Below are 25,359 nucleotides of genomic sequence, written 5' to 3' on the forward strand. Positions count from 1 at the left end.
TTTACAGGCTTCAAACGAACAGTTTAATTTTGGAAGTTTCATAAAACATAGCAGAAATTCAGAAAGTACTAACAAGTTAACAAGAAAAAAATCAACAACCATTAATAAAATCTTCAGTGGCGAGGTGCTTAGCTGATTAAATCCTTGCCACAGTCAGATACATTTCCATGTAGCATACAGAATAAAATCTTTAAGGGAGAAAGGTTGGTTCAGTCTATAAATAATGGAGCAGAACTTAATTTATCATTAGGGGCAGAAAAACAAATGAAGTAGTTTGTTGTGACCAGTTTTCTGGGAAAAGAACCGAGTACAGCAAATAATTTCATGCAAACATCCATCAGAATTAAGCTGGAAATGACTTCATCTTTGGAGTCAAAGTGGGTTTCAGTCTAACATAATAATGCATTATTTCACCACCTGGTTCTGCAGAAATCTAGTTTGATCCATTAGCTCTTACGATTTTCATACCAATTCTGAAGAAGAAACCATATTGACACACAGCTTATGTGAGTAGGTAATCATTATCCAATGAAAACCTGCCCTGAAAACATGCCACAGTTTAGGAGGATGACACAAGGGCATGATTCCAACATTGGAATCCATCTGCAAGTAAGAACATTTTCAGCATTTCTGAAAGACCACCGAAAACAGTTTTTCTGTGTGTTCCAGTTCCAGCTCTTCCCTTTCATTTGTGTAATTGCATTAGCCTCCCTCCTGCTTCTGGTAATGGCTTAAACTTTATTTGGATTTGATTTCTGGTTTCTTTTCTGCATTTGGGTCCATCTCTGTTAAAACACAGTAACAGAGCATCTGCATGTTTCGTGTGACTGCACCTGCAGAGAAATTGGAGATAGATTAGAACAACAGCCACCTATTTCACCTCTAATTACAAAACACATCTAAATGTGTGGCTAATGAAAGCTGTCAGGAATGCTATCTCACTTCTCTTTAGGGAAACAAACAATAAAAGCTAGTACAATAACTGTGTGCCACTCATTTTTAACAGAACCTTAAACTGTTCTGTTGATATCCTAGGGTGTTCTGCTTCTTAGGCACCATGCCAAGTAACTGAAGTAAAATTTTTTTCTCTGTAATGAAGAGTGTAAAACTGGTGGAATAAAGAAAGAAAACTAATAGCACACAGGGAAAGCTACAAGATTACTGAGTATTTACATACTGCAGCACCACATCCTGCTTTCAGGGTAAGGTTATGCTATAAACCTTCCTTACCACATCCCATCATGGCTGTCTCACATAGTAACAATAACAAAAGAGCACCGATGAAGAAAAATTTAAATTTGTGTAATTTAACTGCTGTAATTCAACAGAAGGCAAAATTCCTTTCTTAACTGCCATAAAATCTATCTATTTTCAAATACCTGATTCAGTAAAGCTGGACAGTTTGTGCTACCAAGAATGTTCATACTTTTTACAGTCATCAGTCTTGGTTCAAATAAAGACTTTTTCCTGATGTTTTGGCTATTGCTGAACAGTCTTTGCACAGTATCAAGGCTTCTTTTCTTTCCTTTTACTCAGCTCTTCCTGCAGCCAGCAGCATGGGAGAGGGCAGGGAAGTTAGGCAGGAAGATGGCCAGAACAGCTCACCCAAACTATGCAAAGGGCTATTTCATGCTATCTGATTTCATGCTCAGCAATAGAAACAGGTTGAGCAAGAAGTGTTTGCTTGTGGGAATGTTTTCCCATACAACTACTGCTTGGAGACTGGCTGCACACTGGGCTGCCTGTGAGATGTGTGACAGACTGCTCTTGCAGCAGCAGGGTTTTTTCCCCTCTTCACTTACTAAACTTTCTTTGACTTGACCAGCAGGTCTTCCCACCTTTGTTCTTCCTGTTCTGTCCCTCGTGCTGCTGGGGGTGCTGGTGAGCCAGCCCTGGGTATTCAGCTGGGTCAACCCACCACAACCTTTTCCATCAACAGACCAAGAGTCACCTACTTACTTTTCCTCTTTCCTAACAACATCTCCAGCTAACAAAGAAACTTACCCATAATCTTGTTAATAAATTGAGGTCTCCTTGATGCAGGTAAATAGACTCCCAAGAAAAAGAATGGAATTCCAGATAAAGCAATGGCAATTCCAATCATTGAATTTATAAAGTCACTATAGAGTGGCACTACCACCAGAAATACTGTGCATATACAGAATATTATTGGGAAAGCCAGACTCAGCTGCAGACAGAAAAAAGAGAACACAATGTTAATGAAATATTCACTGTCTATTGTTACAAACAGTATGATACAGACTTTTCTCTCTGAAACCCCCTTTGTGAAATTCTCTGTTCTTCCTCATATATCTGGCTATTTAGGACCATAAACAAATTGCAAAATTATTCTTAATGGAACTGTTGCTAAAAATTGCAAAAGTAATCAAGTATGGTAACCCTGCTGTGCTGAAAGAAATTGCACAGTGGCATGAAGTGTTTTTAGACAAAACCAGTAAAACTTGGGAAACAAGAATTACTGCCTTTTTTCAACAGTGTCAAAGTATGAGGTTATTAGAGGATCACATACCATCAGAGCTAAAGGTGATCCACAGAGTTCCTTAACTTGAGCATTTCCAATCAGAGATTGCTGCTGCTAGATAAAAGGCTAACTACTATGTTAGGCTATTGAGACATTCTCCAGTGGGCAGACAGAAGGGGTACTTACTGAACCAGCATATAATAGAGCATACTGACACAACAACCTCTTGTTCTTACCTAGCAGACAAGCTAACCTTCATGGTACAACATCAAATGGAAACCATGCTTTATGTCCTGATCAATCTGTAACCTTTAGACTTAACATATATGGTCCAGGTTTTAGACAGTACTTTTATATTATATGAAAGGCAGGGATTTTCAGTAATTGTGTAATAAGTATTACCTTAAGAGGTCTTGGCCGATCTGGTTCTTTCCAACGTAGATATAACTGCCCAGCAATAGACAGACCAACAAAAAACCAGTAACTGAAGCTGAAGTAATTTATCAGCTTGAAGACATCTTCCACAGCCAGGTAAATAAGGGTCATAAAACACTGTTAGAAAACAACAAGAGTAAGAATCTAAACCCAAAGGTTTCAAACACTGTTTATCCTGGTTTTTGCCTTTAAGTACCACCTTATACTCCTTAGTGTCTGGCGTAATTTTATGCCTCAAAAAATTACTCTCTCAGCAATCACCTTGATGATAGTATATTTTATCTCGTGAATTTTTTTAAGTTTTCTATAATTCATGTTCTTCTTCTGAAAAAGTTGTCTTAATTCATTGACTGGATCACAGTAAATTACATTGTGCTTCAGGGGACTGGGTTTCTCAGCTGCATTTAGATGCAATAAGGATCTGAGAGAAGCACTTTGGGTCCTAGGAATTATTTAGTCTTGAGCAGCAGAAATCTTTTCTATACAATAATGTAAATTATTAGGTGCAGTTTCAGTTGGCTGAAAAGGCAATAGTCCATTGTAATCCATGGTATACAGAACACATTTCTAATGGCATGGCCATCTGCTAAACTGATGTTCTGATTTCAGCATGAAATAGAATATGTACATGGACTCGTTCTTTTATACTTTTCTCATGTTATTTTTTTAAACATATATATTTGTGTACATTTTTCTAGCCCTGTGTTGAAGCTCCATTTTGAGGGAAGCTGTGCTGTGTGTCCCATCTAATTAGTTGAAAAGAAAAGCAATAACTTGCATTGAAGAGCAGTGCTGGCACAGGTGTGAACCTCTTTATGTGGATCATAGACAACAGATCAGGAAGGTGACCTTCCCGAGATCCTACAAAAAATAGCCTGAAAAAAAGCAGTAAAACACATGTTGAGACCACAGGCAAGAGAGAATATATTACAGAAAATCAAAGAATAACACCAGTCAAAATAAATATTTACAACACTGAATTTCTGTCCTTTAAACTGGAACCTTCTTATAAAGATGTACTGTACAACAACCATTGAAAGGCAGGTAAGCTTTTAGAAACATGCTGTCAACAACCATTTTAAAAAAAATCATCCTACAGGTAAAATAGGCAATACCTACAGTAACTGAAACAAATTTCTATTGTTTCATAAAATTCTACAAGCTAGCACTGAAAACATTCCAGCTTATGGAAGAATAGTTTTCAACCAGAAGAGATTGCCAGGTCCCCAAAATGATGTCACTCAACCACATGCTCAAAAAACAAACACACACAATTTTATTACCAGCTGTTCTATATTGACTACTTCACCAAATGACCATATTTCTTCTCAATAGAGGCATTGCAAATTCAGTGGATAGGAAGAATATTAAAATGCCTGAATAAATCTATTTCAAACTTTTGCTAGTTACATCCACAATCAGTGCTCAAAGAAAAGGTTCTACACAGTATCCTAAGCTTTCTGATTGCAGCTTCATAGTGGTAGCAAGTTTTTTAGGGTTTTTCCAAGTACAAAGTTTTAAAATACTGATTTTAAAAGGTCAGTAAGTTTTAGATAAATACATTTGAAAACAAAAACTTGCTAGAATTATTCTGTCAAGTAAAATGGAAGGTAATGCAAACAATCAGAAGGCCTGAGGACTCACCACACAGACAAAATTCATTTGATATGACAATTTTTCTCTGCATACACTCAGGAATACTTTGGGGAAACAAGGCGGTGTTAAGGGTGTACGTACAGACACACACACAGACACACACAGAGGTTTATTTAAATCTGTGGTTTTATTGTGGTTATTCATTATAGGTTCAGTTTAAAAAGTATTTTTGCCTCTCTCATAACAGATCAGCATAACAGTAACATGTAAAAACATTTACGAACATTTGTCAAACTGAAAGAGATATGCACTACCTTGATGATGCTAGAATTGAAGCATTAAGTCCACCAAAACAAGAAAAGGCTACAGCAATGGGAATTGTCCAGCTGAACACACCAAATATCCTGTCAGCAAATGTCTGATGAAAGGGAAAAGAAAAGGAAACATGAAATCATCTGCAAAAAAAAAAAAAAAAGTAAAATAATGACATCACAGCTTTTGTAATACACTTGTATGGAAAACAATAACATAGTAAGGACAGTCCATAATGCAGCACAAAGAATCACACAGCTGTCTTCTTTATATATGGATTCTAAATAAGCACAAACTTCTTTAGCCAAGCATCTGAAGTCATATTTTCTGCTCACAAAGGAAAAGAAAGTGTTTTGAGAACTTTCTTCCCAATCCTAATATATTTTATTATCTAACTGACCTACAGAACACAAGTGAACATTCTTTGGATTACTAAAAATATTACCTAACCAAACAGGGAAGTGTCATATTGCAGTGAATAACCACTGCCAACATCACAGCTACTCTTTATAGATTCTATTCAAGGAACCTTTAATTTCATTTTTTTGCAGTTCCTAAGCAATATCTTTTCCTTTAGCTTCACTGGCAGGGTCTCTGGACTCTACTCTCACAACTTGGCAAATAACAGAGCAAGTGGTCTTATCACTTGCTCAATACTTGATGTTGTTAGACAATATTGCAAGAAACTGTGGTGACTGTCCATGGTAAAGCTCTGAAACCAAGAAGTCAGGAGCATCAAAGTTTCACAGCAAATGGTAAGAGCCACTGATTGCCAGCAATCTTGGATCTAAAACAAAAATGGGTAATTGCAATATACTTCCTGGTCTATTCTGTTCAACCTCCTGGATGAAGAAAAAAGGGAGAGAGACTTTAAGTATCAGACAACACATTTGAAACATGAAGAAATTTAATTCATGCAGACTGACAGGTATTCCACCTCCCATCTTGGTCTGAGCATGGTACATATCTCGACATTAGCATGAAGTTAGGCAGAAATGCCCTCACGCTGTGTTCAGAGGACATGGGGGGAAGCCTTCCTACCCATCCCAAGTCTACCTACACATAACTAAATCAATTCCATGATTTCTTTTACAGAAGCAAACTAACAGTCATAGCAGCAAAAGAATCATGTCTACATTAGACAGCATGAAGTCACAATTTAAGGAAACAGAAAGGTACATACTCACGTATAAGTAGTATTCAAACAAAGATTTGAACATCTTACATCTTAGCAAGTAGCAGTAAGCTAAACCTTTTATGAACCTTTCTCTAAATCACTTTCTTATCTCTCTCTTGCCTTATAAATTTCAAGACCTTCAGACACAAAAAGCATAGATAGTAATTCAGCTTTCTGCAGGTCTGTCTATTATAAAAATTTTTCTTCGGTTTTTAGTATTTTAATATTTTTAAACACCTTGCCCTTGACCTCCCCTTCAAAGCACTGGTCTTCATCATAACATTTATGAGCTAAGGAGCTCAATCAAAGGTGATAAACACTCAGAGCTGGCCTTTATTTGTACCACATGAACTTATCTCTATTTAACAGTGGTCAAGTTTTGATTTAATTACTCCAGGAACCAGATCATCAATAGCAGGGTACTACAAACTGTTTTCTTAATGTTTTTGTAGGTCAAAAAAGCCTAAAAGACCTAATACAGTTGATTTGGTTTTGTTTTTTTTTTTGTTACATGAGTGCTTGATTTTCATGAGACAAACCTTATAAATAATGTCAATCTTTATGTCACAAGATGCTAAGAAATTCACTGACATAAACCAAGGCTTAGCAAGTTATAGTTTCCTGTTCTTTGTCTGTATGGAAAAAATGCTTTGTCCAGCAGATTATCCAGGTTATGGGTCAGAATCCATCTCTGCTGTGCTCCATCATTAGCACTAAAAAGCAGGATATATTCCATCCTTTTGTGCAATTTAGTTGAGCCTCAAAGGCAGACAGGATTTCCTGCTGCTAAAGTACAATGTAAAATCACATAATCACTTCAAGGTAACTTTGCCTAAAGGCTCAGAGTCAATGCATCAACTGTGTCACCCTGGTTCTCAGAAAGGCACCTCTCTTCCTGAGCTATTTTAGTCTATACATCTTAGCACAGCTTCCCTCAAAATGGAGCTTCAACATGGGTAGAAAAATGCATGCAGATTCCTACAGATATTATATTAAAAAAAAAACATAAGAAAAGTATAAAAGAACTAGTCCATGTACATATTCTATTTCATGCTGAAATCAGAACATCAATTTAGCAGATGGCCATGCCATTAGAAATGTGTTCTGTATACCGTGGATTAAATTTTCAGGCAACTGAAACTACAACTAATAATTTACATTATTGTATAGAAAAGATTTCTGCTGCTCAAGACTAAATAATTCCTAGAACCCAAAGTGCTTCTCTCAGATCCTTACTGCATCTAAATGCAGCTCTAAGAAACCCAGTCCCCTGAAGCAGAATGTAATTTACTGTGATCCAGTCAATGAATTAAGACAACTCCTCTAGAACAAGAATGAGGACAAGATGAAAATTCTAATAAGCAATTGCTGTAATATTTTAAAGGAATATTTAAACCTGAACTGCTGATTTCTGAAGCCAAACAAAGTGAAATTACCAGACACAAAACTCCTGGAGGATTTTTTGGTTTAATATATAAAGTTAAGATACAGAACAAGATGTTAGAGAATTAAGATGTTTAGTAAAATTGCCTAAAGGATAAGCATTTAGATAAGTAATATTAACATCTAAAGCTAAAGAAGAGAGAAAAAAACTATTAATGTAATCTTATGCTGAAGAATGCAAATTAGCCTATATACCATTTGGAGAAATTTTTCCCCCCAAAGATGTTCTTTTCAAACATTTTCTATTTCCTTTTGAAACATCTGGTAATGGGCTAGTGTGGATGACAGGTGCAGAACTAACTCAAAGGCTATTTCCATCCTGTAATGCATATCCAGTTGTTCTAGGAGATGCTAATACTGTTCCACACATCTGGGAAAACAACAATCATTCACATGAACAGTAAAACCCACAAGTTATATACAGACCAAAATGCTACAGATTCAATGTGTTCTGGATGCAGGCTATGTTCTACATCAACTGTTGATCCAGTTCAAAGCCTAAATAAGTGATTTCCCTAGAGCTGTACAAGTCAGACTCTTCAAAAAAGAGAGTAATGGAGTGACAACCTCTACCAAACACTGTCATTTCCAATGTACTTTCTGATGCTGTAGTTGGGATTCCTGACAGAGCAAAGGGTGGAGAAACTTCAAGAGCTAAACTTGAGGTGAGGCAATTCAAAGGACTATTTTAATTGAGAATCATCTAAAAAAAGTTCAGCTTGGTTTGCCAAGTAGATCTATCTGCCTGCAAAATGATCTTTCAGCAAAACAAAGTTGAAAGGTACCTGAAGTTTGCCTAATCTATCTATTGATATTAACCAGCTTAACATGAACATAAAGACCCACCTGCTTTTAGGCAGGTGTTTTGTGACAGTGTTTCACCTTCATTTATAACAAAAATCAGCCAAGTTCATTACTACTACTCAGACACTTGAGTACAAATTCATAAATCTTTCAATACCCTCCTTTCAACAGATGCCAAGAAATGTCTTCTTTAAAGCTCAGCTACAGTCTCTTGTGAACAAAGACAAAACCAAAGATCTCCACAGTGTTTCTTGCTAAAAGAGTTACTGAAGTCTAAGTAAAAGCAGCCATAAGAAACATTCACTGCATGCATATCAGAGGATTATTTTGCATGAGAAGGCAGGGTAGAGAAAAGTACAACATGAAATCAAGTTATCAAGCACGCACACTGAGTGCGCCCCACCAAGAAGGGAAAGGGGGAGGGAAAAGTAGAAGACTTAGTGGTTGCTTTCTGCTAAAACCACAATTGTACAATCATGGATCCTCCACAAATGAGCCAGACCTGGGCTTTGAGCTGAGCTCCTCACAATTCTACTTGAACTACTACTACTTCTGGGAGTTGTGAAGTGTATTTATAAAAACAAATGAGCTGACAATGGAGGAAAGAATAGAGCATTCACAAAGGTATGTGGAGCATGACAGAGGAGCCTACCTGGAGGCAGCTATAAGCAGAAACATTTAGTCCACCATAACAGGAGAAAGCCACCACTATGGGGATGGATATCATCTCAGGATTCTTCTGAGAAAGTCTAAAGAGCAAGAAGGATTAAGAGATTAAATTGTCATCTCTGCTATAGTCTGACAAATCCTGTAGTCCAGACTTGAACTATAACTGCCTCTAACAGCTTGGAAACAAAGAATTCAGAGAAGTGCTTTTGTAACACTTGCAATTACAGATACAGTCCTTTAATGCCCTCCCATCCATTGACTATGTAAGGTATACATAGATACACGCACGCTGTAGGACATGCAGCTGGAATTGTTCCCTTTAGTTTTGATTTTTTTTTTCAAACCAACATCAGAGAATAATAATGAAGGAACAGGCTTTCCAGCCATGCACTTCTCAGTTGAATTGCCCTTATTTAATCATGATTACAATGTCACCTTACTCCCAGGATGGTCAAAAACTGAACTACAGCTTTGTTTCAAGGCATGAATGACTGAATAAACTACATTTTATTTTTGTCTTGGGTTAGTTTGATCTCATGATCATCAGCTGGTAAGTTGTGAATGGTTTGCAAGAACACTTTTTTGTCCTTTTAAAGGTCCAAACAACAGTTCTATACAAACAGGTTGAACTAAAAGCAGCAGAAATTCCAGCATAAAGAGCTGCCACAACAAAATACACAGGATACTGCCTCACACTCAGTAATTCAGGCACACAGATGAGCAGCAAGAGCCACATTCATATTACAAATCACAAGATGAAAAATATTTCATCACACTTAGCTGCACATTAGACATGTACTTAGAGGCACACAAGAAATGTCAGACTACGCTGAGCGCATATGGAGCCAAACGTGAGGCTGGCAAAGCACCACACAGTATTGATTGGAGGGACAAATGGAGAAATGCAAAGAGAATGTAGCCTAACATGGAAAAGAAACTTATGCCAAAAAAATACCCAATGATTATGAGGTGTTTCTATTAGGAAAGTTTAAAAGGCATCTATAGAGCCTCTTCACGTAACTCATTTCAAGATCCTATTGACCAGGAGCTTTTTCAGACCAAGTTCTATTGACATTCTTACATGAAAATCATACAGAGCAGTAAGAGGATATATATATATATATATATATATATGAATAATCTGACTGGGATCTTGGAAACACAATTAATTCTGCTTTAACATTTCTCTTGAGGTGAAGTATAAATACATTCACACATTACAGGAAGATCTGGCAGTCAGAACTACAGCATGTTTTCTTAATTTTGAGCTTCTGAGGACTCAAAGGTGCTATTGCCTAAGAGAAACAAACTCTTAATTTATGGCAATCAGGAAGCTGCACATGCAAAAAAAAAAAAAAAAAAAAAAACAGCACCTGAGCAGAAGAAGTTTTCTCCCACTGCCATAGATTACATTGTCAAGATACTGTATGACATCTCTCCCCACTGACCAAATGAGATTTAATTCCACAAATATTAAAAGAAAGGAAAGAGTGCCCATCAACCAAACCCCAAAAACTGTAAAGGTGCAAAAGAAAACAATTTAAAATGTGTCTCTTGTAATTCTCACTTCAATTACCATGATGTTGATCAATTCTACTCAAACAGACATAATTCTCTCATTGTATTATTGACAACCCCTTTACTGGGAGAAGAAGGTACCAGTGCAGTAAGAAGTCCAGCATAAAATTCCCACTTCATTTTTAGGTCATCGAATACAATCTTATGGCAAGAGAACCAGCACTACTCTGCTGCATTAATACACTGCATTCCTACTTGCATGTAAGATGTCTCTTCTGTACAGCCCACATTAAAATTTCCCATGTCCGCTCCAACACTAAAACAGTTCCATTTATATTTTCATGGAGGTACTGAAGATATTTGAGCTAAACCTTCTTAGGTGTTTATCCTCTTCTTAGCATCTCTCATAGCTAGCTGTAAAACAAGGGTTCAGTGTTTCCCAAGTCTCTTACCTATCTCATACTAAAAATATAATATAGCACTCTCAAGTTTAGCTCAGCTTTTCAGCTTGGACTCCAAAGCCAGAGAACTTCCATGTAGCTGCCATTGGGAATGTTGCACTCGCAGTCAATTACAGCTAGCTCCAAGAAGGCAAATAACTTACTGAACAACTCTCCCTCAAAAAGCAACTGCCTGCCCCTAATGAAGAGTTCTTCACTTTTAAGGTATGGAATGTGCTCTTCGAAGAAACCTTACTGGGAAGTGCCTGTGCAAGCAAAGAAGAGGAACATGGCTAAGGACAAGCAGATTTTCCTTTTCAGAAAAGAAGCTAATGAAGCAAATGAAGGAAGAGAATACCAAAAGGCTAAGAAGAATTTAAAAATTTCTGTCTGAATTCAGTTAGAAAAAAAGATTCGCAACACTTATTAAACTACACCAAATAAGAATAAAACAGCTAAAACACACAGCCTCCCACATTCCAGTTCATTGAGGGAGCATGGCAAAGCAAAGCAAGCCTGCTCTAGAATATAAGAGCACCAGGGTGAACTGATGGATCTACACTGGACTCACAGGATGATATTCAAAGAGGCAACTGAAGTCATCCTCTTTATCCCCAGTTTGCTGACAAAGTTGTACAGCTCCAAGAAAGATGACAGCTGGTTATGCAGGACAACCAACTGTTTGCTTCAACCAGTTTTAGCTCTTCCAAGTAAAAGAAGTAAGCTGCCAAGTATCACCTATTGTAGGAACTCAATCAGGACCCACAGACATGACCAAACACAGGAAGCAGGTACCAAGCTGTGCACTGGCAGCCAGTGTGTCTCCTGTCAGGAGACAAAACAGCCCAGAAAGTGCTTGTGGAGCCAACTGCCACTCTCACAGACAGAAAACACAATAGTAGTCTCAAACAACATAAAAGAGGTTATTCAGTAACAGTGAAAGATGAGATAAAATGTCTGCTCTTCTTTATTTGTGTTTGTACTACAGAGTAATTTTCATCTGCATAAAACTTCACAGTAAAGGTTATGATGGTTTCCATGAGGAGGTAAAACAGAAGTCAACTGTGAAACTCTGACAGGAATCATTGAAAAAGTGAGTTTGACATGATCAGCAACCATCTGAAGAGCATTTGCAGAACTTTTAAACTGGTTGTTGTTGTACCACTTAAATTTCTTCAACAAAAAAGCTTTAAAAATCAGTTTCTTAGCCCCAACACTGGGACTACACCACATGAAGCCAATTGTGTTGAAAAAGGAGGGCATTTCATCATTTCTTTTCCCATATAATCCCTTGGTATGATTCCTTCTGCCTCACAGCCACCAAGAAAAACAGCCCACAATGTGATCTGGAAAGACACATTCATACTCCTTTTACTCAGAATTTTTAGTCCATTCAGAAACCGGAAAGAGCTTCACTCCACCCCTTTACAGTTCAAAGCCTCTTCACTGAAAAGGAGAAAACTACTTCACTTCTTCCCAAAATAGCAACAAGGAGGCTGAAATGTAACTGCTGCTTGATTACACCAGAGACTCTAAAATGCAGCAATGTTACTACCATGTTTCTGTAATAATTCATCTATATAATTTTCAACCTACAGCAACTTTCACCAACTGCATAAAGGGCAATAAGCAATCTGTATCTTGTACCACAAGTAGAATATCTGAGCAGATGAAAGTGCCTCATTTTCATCAGATTTTTCTGAATAGCTTAATTCTCACCTCCTTTCTTCATTCATCCACTGAATACAATGCTCTAAGTCTTCTTAAACATTCTACTGAGGATAAAACTCTCTTACATCACCCAGAGAATCAGGTTTTTGCTCATACCCTTACCAATGATTTTTTAAGCAATCTCAAACACTCGTCTTTAACACTTGGTCAACTTACCACTGCCACAGCATCACTAGAGAGAACAGCATGAGCATCCAGCACTGTATAGTAAGCTATATTGGTCATAATATAGATAATAGTCACAATTGGCATAGACACTGCAATAGCCAGGGGCAAGTTCCTGTAAGACAAAAAAAAACCCAAAACTCCAAAACCCACAACTGCAGATAAAGAAAAATTACATTAGTAACAGATTAAAGTTATTGATTTGTATCATTTACAATACACAGAAAAGTAATGAAGCCAGCATAAAGATTTCCCAAAACTTATCTCTGTAATCAGAGTTTATTTTCTTTTATAACTAGAAATTCTAATATTGAAGACTGGAAAAAAATATTATTTTTATAGTAACTTAAAACCTAAATTATGTGTAAAAATGGATTCTCTGAATGAATCAGAATGATTGCTCTTCAAACACTCTAACTTCAAGGTTTCCAGATCTGTAGTAACAGCCTTCATACTTAAATGCTTTAAATTATTTCCTAATGTCCATGTTAACTACCACATTTAGAACCCAAAGAGGCAGAGCTCTGAGGTACTACATTCCTTCTCCCTGGGGAATGGGGCTGTCCTTTCAGCACTTACTTCTGGAACTGATGCAGGGAGATTTATTAAACCAAACCCCTGTCCTTCTCATCTGCACTCATCACTGCAGAGAACAAACTAACTGGGCTGCACAACAGAGATGCAGAACTAAAATTGCTGAACAGCTATGAGCCCCAGCACGTGGTGTATCTTACTAGCAAACACAGGTCTAGAAAGCTTTACAAAAACAAGTCAAGAGGAACAGGAAACTGATAACCTTTAGATGTGAGCAGGTAAGAGTTAACTGTGAGATAGACTCATAGCTGTGAGCATGCAGCTCCACAGAAAGAAACTACAGACCAGAAACAGATTTTTAATGTCAGGCTTTGGCTTTTCTCAGTCTTAGTCTTCCCTCAAACCTCACAGGAATATTCAAACGTTTCAAAAGAGGAAGCAGAATTGAGAGTGTTACTCTCACATTTGCCCAGTTTGAAATCAAACACAGCAGGGTGACACTGGTGTGTATTTGCTATGAACATTGTTTTCAATAACAAGAACAAAAAATCTGCAAAAAACAAAACCCCAAAGCATAAAAATTATCAGTCTGACTGAAACTTTCCTCAAAAACTTCCTGAGGCCCAGAAGTCCAGCTGTTTCTGTCTGCTGCCATGGAAACAGAAAAACAAACATACTCCACAATCCTCCATATAAATCAGTAAATTAGTAACTGGGAGTTCTGACTCCTCTTTCAGGTTGCATATTCTTAGTAAGAGACCCATGAATCCCAGCACAGAGAAGAAAAATAAGCAGAAAACTGTGAATTTAATTCAGAAATATTTGACAATGTAACAAAAATCTGAAATAGCATTTTAAGGACTTTGCATCATGCAAAATTAAAGCCAAGAGTAAGAGTGTCAAACGTAATTTGTGGATTGCAACTTTTGGGTGGACAAGCATGAAGGCACTGTCAATCAAGTGAACATGAAAAATATGTAATTCTTGCAGTAATTTTGTGGAAGTCTGGAATACCTCATTATTCCCAAGAACTGTCAATGCAGAAAGCTGAAATTTAAAGTTCACTTTACCAGCTACCATTCTACCATGAATGAAGCTTGTATGAGGCAGTGATGCCTATCTAGAGCAAATGATTATGAAGAAATTTTATCAGCTAAATATCCTTTGAGAAAAGTTGTTTTTCAAAACAATGCATCTAATAGAAGAGCTATCAAACTGATAACAGAGAACACTATACTAACTTTAAAAAGAAAAGGCACTGCAACAATACTCAAAAAAGAAGCTTTTCAGCAGAAAAAAAACGCAATTTGAAGGACCAAATGACAAATGTCTGACAAAAATACAAAATGTGTGTCTTCTGAATAAGTGTATAAAATCTTTGCAAGAGGATATTAAGAAACAAACTGTCAATCTGGAATTCAATCTAACTAAAAATAGCTATGTTTTTTTTAAAGTATTTATCCACTATTTTAATAGGTAGCTTTCCTGGTTAGATAAATGCCCAGCATAATACTCAACATCCAACTTAGAAGGGAATAAACTGCAAACATCAAAATCAGTCTAGAGAACTAAAAAAAAAAAAACTTCTCATTCTTCTTTATCATTCAGCTACAGCAATCTGAACTGTTGCTTATAACAGGATGCAAAAATTATCAAAAAATTTATTCTAACATAAAAGTGTCTGCTTACAGACTCACAATTGGGCAAGATTAGCCAGTCACACTCTTAGAGCATAAATTAATGGAAAATATGAAGATTCTTAAATATGAAATCAGAATGACTGCACAGGTAAACACAGACAACATTTAGGTGCCACTGCAACAATTACACCTATTATAATAAATCGTAACAACATCTTGAACTGAAAGCTTATCTAGCACTTAATACAGCATCCTGCAATTGTTCCTTATTTGTTCCTATGTTTTAATTTCTTTTTAACTTTCAATGGAGTTTAGTAAATCTTTGCAAGTGGCCACCCACAGCCTTACCAGTAGAGCAGTTCTACTCATTTCTGTGTAAGCTCAGAATTTATTAGTGAATAATAGCCACAAACCCAGCAACTTGGGAACCATCCACATTTAGAAAGCTCAAATCGTTTACCTTTCAGGGTTTTTGATTTCTTCTGTTACATAATTGAGTGTATCCCATCCAGAGTAAGAAAACAAGGCAGAATATAATGCAAGGGAGATTTCTCCAATATCAGAAGAGGATCCCTCAAAGGAGTTCTTAAAGTGCCATATGTGTCCTGTGTGGAAAAGATGCAGTGAAGGACAGGATAATAAAATACAGTAAGTAATATTTTTCCATGTGCCACACAATTACAAAAACACCTCAGAAACCTAATTCCTTCAAATCTGCTTATTAAGACATTTTTTCCAAATCTACTTCATGTTTTAGACATGAGAATAAGCATGGCATTTGAAACTACTAAAGATTTTTCGCTGTGTATGATACTGTTCTACAATTAAACATCTGGTTTGTCCACAGTAGCACAAGAAGTTCAGGAACATTAAGTTCAGACTAAGCTATAAACAATTGGCAATGATAGTGTGGGGGTTTATAATATATATATATATATTTAGAAAATAACCCACTCTATTCTTCTATATCCTTTTAAATTTTCAAACATGTTGCCTATGCAGAAAACAAAGATTACAAGTGACTTATATAACTATGACAAGAGAACCCCACACAAACACCTACAGGGATGTTTAAGGTTTTGCTACTAATAATAGAAAACTGAGAAAAATGAAAAGATAATAAAGTATTTCTGTTAAGATAAAATTTTCCCAAGCTAAAAGTATGTGTTTTTTTGACCAGTATTTGTGAAAACTTGTGCAATCTTCTGACTGTAAGCAAGTCAAGACAAGTTCATCAATCACAGTTTAATATTCAGATTCTCTACATATAAACACACACAAAACCACCAAAAACAGAAAGGCAAGTTATTGTGTAACTCCAAAACATGCCCTATACTATGTATCCTGAAGTGTTTAGACTCCATTAAAACTGTAATATTTGAAGCCTCTAAAATATCATATTTCTCTTTTCCACTTTTTATCCCAATCAGACATTGCTACTCCTTTGGCACAGGTGGAGTAACTGCTGAGTTAGGAAGCGAAAATGGAGACAATGTCAAGGAAATTAGATGTGAACAAGCATGGTATCTGCGAAACAAGGGATGGGCAGATGTGCTAAGGACTAAACCTGGTGCTCACATATGAATATTCTTTATTGGTTCACAGTAATTATCTTGCTCATGAACTTTCAACAACAACCAGTTAGAGCAAAGGACATAAATTGTCAGGTTGCCAGGGAAAGACAGCCCTTTATGGCAGCTTTGAACACAGGATAATTTTCTTAAGCTAACACACCAACAAATTCTTCCCAAAGGAAGGGTTAAGAACAAAACTAAGTTGAGAATTTCTCTTAACTTGAAGACACAATGCCCAACATACACACACTTTCTAATTCTCAACAGCTATAATAGAATTCAGGCTTTGAGCAAAAACAGAGCTGTAGCTTCACAAATCTACCTACACATTCTTAGCACATTTGTGCCTTAAGTTCAGATGCTTTCAGTCCACAGATTCCTTTTGTAAAAAAATTTCAATTGATCTCACTGTGAAGTACAGATGTTCCTTAGATAAATTTGTAACTTTCACCACTCCCATTGTATTTTGCTGTCTCTGTGTATTGCTGTTTTCACTTCCTTTTTAATTCTGTACTGCAGGCTGTAAATAACACAACATTGCTGAGCAGTCAATTACCTTCTTTTACCAAGTTCAAAGTCAACTGAGATAAGATGGATATCTCATGACACAGTATCATAATAATGCCTGACATTAGTACTACTGGTATTTTCAAGGTGGCTGTATTCTACTTTTTTTACTGAGGGATTTCATAAAACATATAGAGGTAGTTTACAGTCCTTAGATCAGTCACTCAGTTTTAATTGATAAGCACAAACCTTTGCTTCAATTTTACAAGCTTACCCTGGCATATTTTAACAAGTCCAGCGATGATGATGGCAATAAGAGCAGCGACTTTAGCGTAAGTAAATACATCCTGCACACGCGTGCCCCACTTAACATAGGCACAATTTATAAATGTTAAAAGACCTAGAAAAGGAAGAAAAAAGAAAAATTAAAAGACTATTTGAACAATGCTCAGTTTAACTCACTTTTCAAAGCTTTTATTTGTCATCTAAATATGCACTTGTTATACTGATACTTAGGTTAAATTAAGCCAAATACACAGGTACTGAAAACACACTGGTTCCAACAAACCAGCAGGAAACAGATGTTTTAAACACTGTTTCAACAGACAGAAGGAAATACCCTCCTGTTCTCTGACAACATTTTCCTAATGTTACCCCTCATCAGCTGTACTCTGCAACTACCTTGAAACTAAAGAAACTGCTACATGAAATAATTCATTTCAATGTACCAATATTGGTCTAATAAATGAAATATTATTTAGAAATTCCATTGGGCAAACATATTAGAAAAGTGTTTGAAAAGGTTTCTTTATGCTTCATTTTTAGGTTGAGGATGAGTTCAACATCCATGGAGTAGCTGCAATGCCAAGTATGGTTACAGGTACAGTACAATACTCTTTTCCAGTTCTACTGGAAGAAGAGAACATACTGAAGAGAGAACATATTGATTTTACAAGGGCATGTAATGAGAGGACAAGGGGTAATGGCTTTAACCAGAAAGAAGGTAGATTATATTGGATTAGATTAGGTGTCATCAAGAAATTATTCCATGTGAGGACCATGAATCACTGGCATGGGCTGCCCAGAGAAGCTGGGGGTGCCCCATTCCTGGAAGTTTTCAAGGCCAGGTTAGATGGGGCTTGGAGCAACCTTTGATAGTGGAAGGTGTCCCTGCCCATGGCAGGGAGTTGGCATGAGATGATCCTCAAGGTCCCTTCCAATCTAAACCATTCTGTGGTTCTAATGAGCATGTGCCTTACAGCTAATACAACAGTAGTCTGGATTTTTACAAACTGGTAGGAAGTAATGAGTATTCTGAATGTCTTTAGTCCTCTATCCCAAAATAAATTAGTCAGACCTATTTCACAAGATTGCAATGAAACTTGAAGTGAGAATTCCAGATCTCACAAATATTTTGTAGTTGCTGACTAAACTTACTCACATGATCAACTTCCCCAAGACAGTTCTCATGACTCTCAACATTTTGCTTTTGCATTCATTACCTTTCTCTGAAGTGGACAGCCAGACAACCTTTGCCTGAACTCAAGGGCTGTATACTAAATAGGATTCAGTATCTTCAGTATTCTTAATTTAACAAAATCCTAATTTGGTACATATTTTTCTTAGCCAAATTATCACTCTATAGTTGAAACCTCTGTATTGGAAACAGTATTTCCCCCAAATCTGAGTTTTCTCTCTAGCTAGATTATTTCCTTTCCCATAATCCATAAATACCATGATACTATTGAAATAAAAATGATCTTAGCACAGCTACCAAATTGAAAACAATAACTTTTAAAATATAACAAAAGAAAGGTAATGATCGGATAAGTATAGCACTGGTATGTTACTCAGTCTGGATAAGCTGGATGAGGTTCAACTGAGTGTGGCAAGAAGAGGGGGAAAAAAATCCAGTCGTATCAAATTTCAAAAGTCAGGACTGCTGCAACTCCCAAAGAGCCTTCAGGAAAGAAAACAACTCTGCTCTTCAGTATGAGTGACTGGAGTATAAACCCGCTCGCTGGGTTTATTTCAGCCATATTTTTTAAAGCAACTTTCATTGGGATTAATTATTATTAGTGAGTTAGGGCTAGGTCTCTACTTCAGATAAAATGATACTCTGATACTTTTTAAGAGAAAAAAAAAAAGAAAGGTTATCAGTATTCTGAATAAGCTACATCTCTCTTTCTTTTGCTAAAAATACTCTTTTATTCAACTTAATTATTATTTAGCCACTTAAAGTTTCTGAGAACTGTCAAGTTTAGTTCTGTAGCACCATATGACACCCCACTGCCAAAATGACTGTCAAAGTAATGCTGTTCTCACACTAGCTCTAGTATTGCTATTACTAAGATTAAAAAAACCCAACAAATAAAACTAAAAGTAAACCCCACAACAAACCCACCCAGTCTCACATTCAATCTGTACCAAACCAATGTGCAGACTTCCACTCCCAGCAGCTTCATTATTAAGGGATTAATCATATCCAGAGCTAGGGATGTGACAAACAACATCAGCCGTGCCAAGACAGGGAGAAGCTTTAACAGCTAAATGAAGCTGTAGAGCAGGGGTGAGTCTTAGCACTGACACTCAGAGCAGGGCAGAACAAGCATTTAAACCATAAAACAGACTGGTAAAGTAAATTGTTCCACCTGCCTGAGAGTGATCCTGCTGTCATGTGTCTCCACTAAAAAAAGAGGTGCTAAATCCTCTTCATTAGCAGCATACGTAGAGGACATCACACTGTTTTTATATACCTACTATATAATTTTAATTTAATCACTTTGTCTTAATTTTTTGCTTTTTAACAAGCTCCTTTTTATATGGGCTAACTGCCCTCATAGTGAGGGGATACCTTAAATGGAAGAGCAGATTCTCCCACACCCCTTAATTTGTGCCAAGATACCTTGGGACAATACCTGTTTAAGGAATGTGAACATGACACTACAGGCCCTTCACTCATTTGGAAGAAGGAGGAAACAGAAATTATTAAACTGACAGATCTCCTGGAAGAAGTCTGTGATTATTTTTCCCCCTACCTGGTCCTCAACCAGGATGTTAATGCTTCCACAAAAGTAAAAAAATAACAAAAATGGAAGAGGAAGCTGCAATCATCATAACCAGATACAGAGGTCAACTATCCAAAGTACCTGCTACTGCTCTGTCGTTTCCCTTTTCTTATCCTTTATAGACAACTCTAATAAGGAACATTAGAGCTCTTCCAACAGATGCCTCAAAAAGGAACCAGCTAGAAGCAGCACATATACTTGCAGCATATTGTTGGCAGTACAAAAGTCCAAGTTCCGTGTTAGCTTTTTGACACAAAATCGTGTCAATACAGGTGACAGGCTCAGTACATGGATCAGTACATCACAAAGCACTGTCCTACAGACTTGCTGAAATACAGTTTTCACTGTTTACTGGAAATGTAGAATAAGTCTATAAACACTTTTAAGAGGAAACACCTAAAGTTAAATAAGACACACACACAATTCAATCATACAGTTTCATTCTCTTGATGTCCTAGTTTGAAGTGTGTGGGCAGCTGTTCCTCTATATTGACTAACAGAGCTGGCTATATGAATACAAATATTTCAATATTTTATGTGCATGCAAAATTTCCACTTTTCAAAACAGCTTTACCACACATACTGCTGTACTGATCTTACAGTTAATCCCAAGTATAATCTTGAATGAATGATTTTTTGAAACCAGGGTAGTAACTGAACCATGTAACCATTGAGAAATTATTGCAAACCAAATTATATCAGAACTTATAGCATAAGAGCCATTCTGCAATAGCTTTTAAGACCACACCAAGAGTATCCCAAGGTTTGATTTAAAATACCTCTCTCAAGGGAAAACAATTTTTACCCCAGTTTTTACCAGGCAAGTAAGCTTGGAAGAGTTCAATACCTGGTTCTGCTTCCAAATAAGAAACTGGTCGTTCACTGACTTGAACACCTTCAAGTTTCTCATGTGCTGGAATTGTTCTTTCCCCCAGTGTAACTCAAACCATTGCAGATCCAGTATGCACCAACTGTGAGTGTGGGTAAGATGTTTAATAAAACATACCCTGGATAAAAACTTACCATAGTAAATGTCAAGAAATACTTACATTCACAGGCAGCTGCTATGAGACGACAAGCCACATATGGAGGGTCACAAGAAGGGAAGAAAGGCTGAACTATGTAGTTAGCAAAGGTGATGGCAATGATTGCCTGACTAGTTGGTTCAACAATCAGGAGTGATGTCCACAAACGAATAAAAGCAATGAAGCTCCCAAAAGACTCCAAGATATATGCATAGCTGGCTCCTGACTTTGTAATAGTGGTTCCAAGTTCAGCATAGCAGAGAGCTCCAAAGACTGAAAATATCCCTCCAACTGCCCAAATTATTAAAGACAATCCATAAGATCTGCTGTAGATGAGAACTCCTTTGGGCGAGACAAAAATACCTGAACCAATCATGTTGCCTACTATAAGGCTTATACCATTTATTAAAGATATTTCTTTCTTCAGTTGCATTGTATTTTGGTCTCCATCCTGTGCTCCTCTTGGATCTCTCTTGGTCCTCTCTGATTTATTGACGGGGCTGTATTCAGCCAGTGAAATTTGTGATTTTGTATAATCTGTCCTTTCTGCCATTGTGGAAAGACTGTGAATTCTCCACGACTCCAAATCACAATCTAAAACAAAATATAGACAGCTGAAATATTTTTTTTTTTATCCCAGGACTTTCTTGCAAAATTGTCTTTCCACCTTTCTACTCTATGATTTACAAATATAAATTAAGGTATTTCCTTTTGTTGCTTCATGTTTGGTTCTTTTTACACAAAGTCAAATTCATGCACAGTTAAACATCAGAACCAACCCAGACAAACCAAGAGACAAATTCCTATATAACTTAGAATGAAAGAAGAACCGCTACCATCAGGAAATCAAACAAAACTGTAGGAAGGACAGAATTAAAGGACTCCTATCTTGAGAAGACCAGAAGAAAGACCAGAAAGAAGGACAGAAATGTTATAGAAAAGGACGCACCACAAGACCAAGATGGAAGCTCTAAGCATGAACATAGCTGCACTGCAATACTAATAATCCCAATCCAATTACTGGGCTCACACAGGTAATTTATGAGTGATCTAGTAACATCAATGCACTGAGGGCTCTTGCTGAGGGCCACAGGCAGAGGTACTCACTTCACACTGCCCTTGATCCAACCCTTGACTTCTAACTACACCACAGCTCTTCATTCCCTCCGTGAACTCTTTATGCAGATCTCACGCCGCTGTACTCGGTCATCTAAAAGTACAGACTGTACATAAAAACCCACAGTAGTTTCAATCCAAATTCCTCCATTAGGAGTTGTATATAACAGTATCTAAGGACAAAGAAATTAACTTTTTTTCCTCTGCTTCAGAACTGACTGACTGGAAAAGAGCCACCTTCTTCTGAAGTCTCCAGAAAATGCTCCCATGCCTTCCAAAAGCAAGTTATTGCTAATAAAATCACTCAGCTCAAGAAGACATTGATAAATCTGAGTAAGACCCATTAGACCCATTTTACAAAAGTTTAAGATCACTAGCTTATTAGTTGCATAAAAAACCAGGCCCTACATATCTACCAGAATTATTTTCATGAGCTACGTCAGAGAAAAAATACATGTATTAAAATCCCTGATTCTGTTACAAGATCATTATTTCAGTGGAAACAGAAAAGAGGCTTGGAGGAGGAGAAACATACAATAATCCTAATATACTGCAGCTAAAAATACTTTCAGAATAATCTCTAACACTGCCAAAGCCTGTGTGTGTGAGTGCTGTGGCTAATGCAGGGTTCTGCCTCCACACAAGCTAACCAACACGTGGATTTCCTCATCGCTCACCCTTGTGCAACACAGCGTCTTCAACTCTTTTTTTTTTTTTTGCTGATCACTGCAGCTGTGAGGAATGTTTTTGCTGATATATGTAGATTTTTTTTTTACTGAAATGATTCTGCTATTGGTATAGAAAGCTATTATATGAAACCAGGACAGAGTGACCTGAAACTGGGATCACTTCATTTCACCAAAAATGTATCTTCTGGTAAGGCCTATAACACTGCAGCCAGGTACCAGATAGCTGATGAAGGCTAACATGCAATTAGCAATGTACTAACACCGCATTACAGGGTGGCCCTCCTTTAAGGGGAGGGAAAGAGGAACCATCTGCCAAGATCCCTTTTCTCCCACTGAGCAGAACAGTTGTCAGTTGTTCGACCTGGGATGAACTGCAAGTTATTTAATGACCAAGGTGAAGTACCAAACTGCTAAAAGCTGTGTTTGCTGTGCTTTTATACAATACTCGCTCATTAGCAAAGATTTCTGGTCCTCTTGCTTCTGTCTTCCTTAGCTCTTGATTGCACAAAACAACTCTCATTGTAGCACAGCTTTACACACACACTTTGGCTGTTCACATACACCAGATGTAAGACTCCTATTTCTGAACACAATGACTGGCCCTATGAGCAATATTCAAGATTGCTCTATACAGGCAAACAGCATCAAAGTCTTCAGGGAGTTAAGCACCAACAGAGCAAAGGCTGTAAGTCCAGAAATGCTTATTCATGGCAATATATATATTTAGGCACCTCATAGTTTGAACATTTACATGGGAAAGGCTTAGAGTTTATCTAGGTTATGTTTTTCTGGTGAGAGAAGAATCGTTGCCCTACCATACATACGCTTAACAGACAGGAAGCCCATGCAAAAAAAAACAATTCCTACTGTAAAGATCTAATCTGCTCAACCAAGTCTTTTGTGCTTGCATATACATATATACCATCTTTAGCACAATATAAAATAAATCCTATCAACAAACTTTTGATCAAATAGAATTGGTTGTAACATCAGTTAAAAAGTTAAAAAAAAAAAGGACAAGGTATATTTATCATGTAAAAAAGTATGAAAGAGAAGTTACTGTGACCGTTTTTTTCACTTGATAGTTTATCAGTATGGTAGTAAGTCATATTTTCATATTTTTCGTATTTTTAATTATTTTCATATTTCCAAGGAAAAAAAACATAAGTAAGCTCTCAACAGGGACTTTGATCAGTCTTGATTTAGGCTGGGAGTGCACGAAACCACTGCAGTGAGAGGAACATCTGGTGAAATTTATACAATTAGCCCCAGGAAAAGACAGAAGCAACAATCATAGTTTGTCACCTTATTTTTGATGCTGGGGCAGAAAAGCAGAAACCTCTTCAAAGGAGGAAAAATAACGCCAAAAAGGCACCTGCTACACCCATGTGTACTCTTTAGGTGGCACTTACAGCCGCACCTGATCAGATGGTAGTTAATACGCTTCATTTAAAAACACATAAAACAATCAAAATCACTACTAAACCAGACCAGCGAGAAAGGTGTGCTGGCCTGAGGGTCTCGCCAAGCCCACTTCAGTGCCCTGCCACAGCTCGCCAACAGAGCGGTTATAATTCTCTGCACCCACCACCGAAAGGCACGAGAGGAACACGTGGCTTCACAAAGCCACCCTCGAGTCGCCATAAGCGCGACCCCAGGGGCTGCGGCCGCCGGCCTGAGCGCCTGAGGGGTCCCGCCGCAGGAGGGGGGTCATTTGCAGAGGTGTCATTTCTACTCTCGGAGGCCGCTCCGCTACCCGCAAGCGGTGGTGACCCTCTTTCTCCTTATAAAACAAGCGAGGTTCACACAGCCCCGCGAAGGAAGTAGCTGCAGTCACCCGCCTCAGACGGGGGCTGTCAGAGTCGGGGCGCCCTTTAAAGACAATATAGAAACGCACCCGGCATTAATCCTGCTACCACCGCACACTTGCGGCAGCGCGGGTCGCCAAAGCCGCCGCCCCAGATGCTCCGCAGGGCAAGGCGCTGCCGCCGCAGCCTCTGCACTGAGGCCGCTTCTTGCCCGCCTTCCCTCAAGGTGAAGGGAGCTGAAGGAAAGCGAGGAAGGAAGCCGAAACCCCACCCGGGCTGTGTCAGCCGGAACCGCGTTACCTCCGCTCCCGCGGAGCTGTCTCGGGATGCTCTCCGCCCGTTGCCACCCGAGACGCGATGGCGGCCCCTCAACCCCGCCCCCCCACGCCGGCATCGCCGTCGCCGCCTCCCCGCCGCGCCAGCCCGGCATCACCGCCTCCGTCACCGCCTCCCTCGCTTCCTCGCCCTTCCGCGGCAGAAATCCGCTACCTTCCGCGTGGTCTCCCCGAGGGAGAAGCCGCAAGGAGCCCATCAGCTCCGCGGGGGTTGCGCGGGACCGTCCGGCGCCCGCTGGTGCGCAGGGAAGTGTTTGCAGGGCCGCAGCTGCCCCCCGCCCCGCGGGGTTC

The 25,359-nt window shown here is 38.1% G+C and overlaps 1 protein-coding gene across 6 annotated transcripts; it reads right to left on the reverse strand.

Moving 5' to 3' along the window:
* SLC7A6 (solute carrier family 7 member 6) lies at positions 1–25,305 on the reverse strand. 6 transcript variants are annotated; one of them, XM_053987024.1, is made up of 10 exons: positions 25,223–25,305; positions 21,145–21,714; positions 17,302–17,427; positions 15,407–15,551; positions 12,764–12,887; positions 4,828–4,931; positions 3,696–3,792; positions 2,885–3,034; positions 2,005–2,188; positions 1–833 (listed from the first exon to the last, which is right to left on the reverse strand). In XM_053987024.1, exons 1-10 carry the CDS (start codon positions 25,263–25,265, stop codon positions 739–741), a joined length of 1,638 nt encoding a protein of 545 aa, XP_053842999.1. In that variant the 5' UTR covers positions 25,266–25,305; the 3' UTR covers positions 1–738. The 6 variants fall into 6 exon arrangements, with proteins under 6 accessions (XP_053842999.1, XP_053842998.1, XP_053842997.1 ...); XM_053987023.1 differs by lacking the exon at positions 12,764–12,887 and adding an exon at positions 8,902–8,998 and having other exon boundaries at positions 25,034–25,265; XM_053987022.1 differs by having other exon boundaries at positions 25,034–25,265.
* Positions 25,306–25,359: the final 54 nt, after the last annotated feature.

Source organism: Vidua macroura, chromosome 11, assembly GCF_024509145.1.
Source record: "Vidua macroura isolate BioBank_ID:100142 chromosome 11, ASM2450914v1, whole genome shotgun sequence".
Classification (NCBI taxonomy): Eukaryota; Metazoa; Chordata; class Aves; order Passeriformes; family Viduidae; genus Vidua; species Vidua macroura.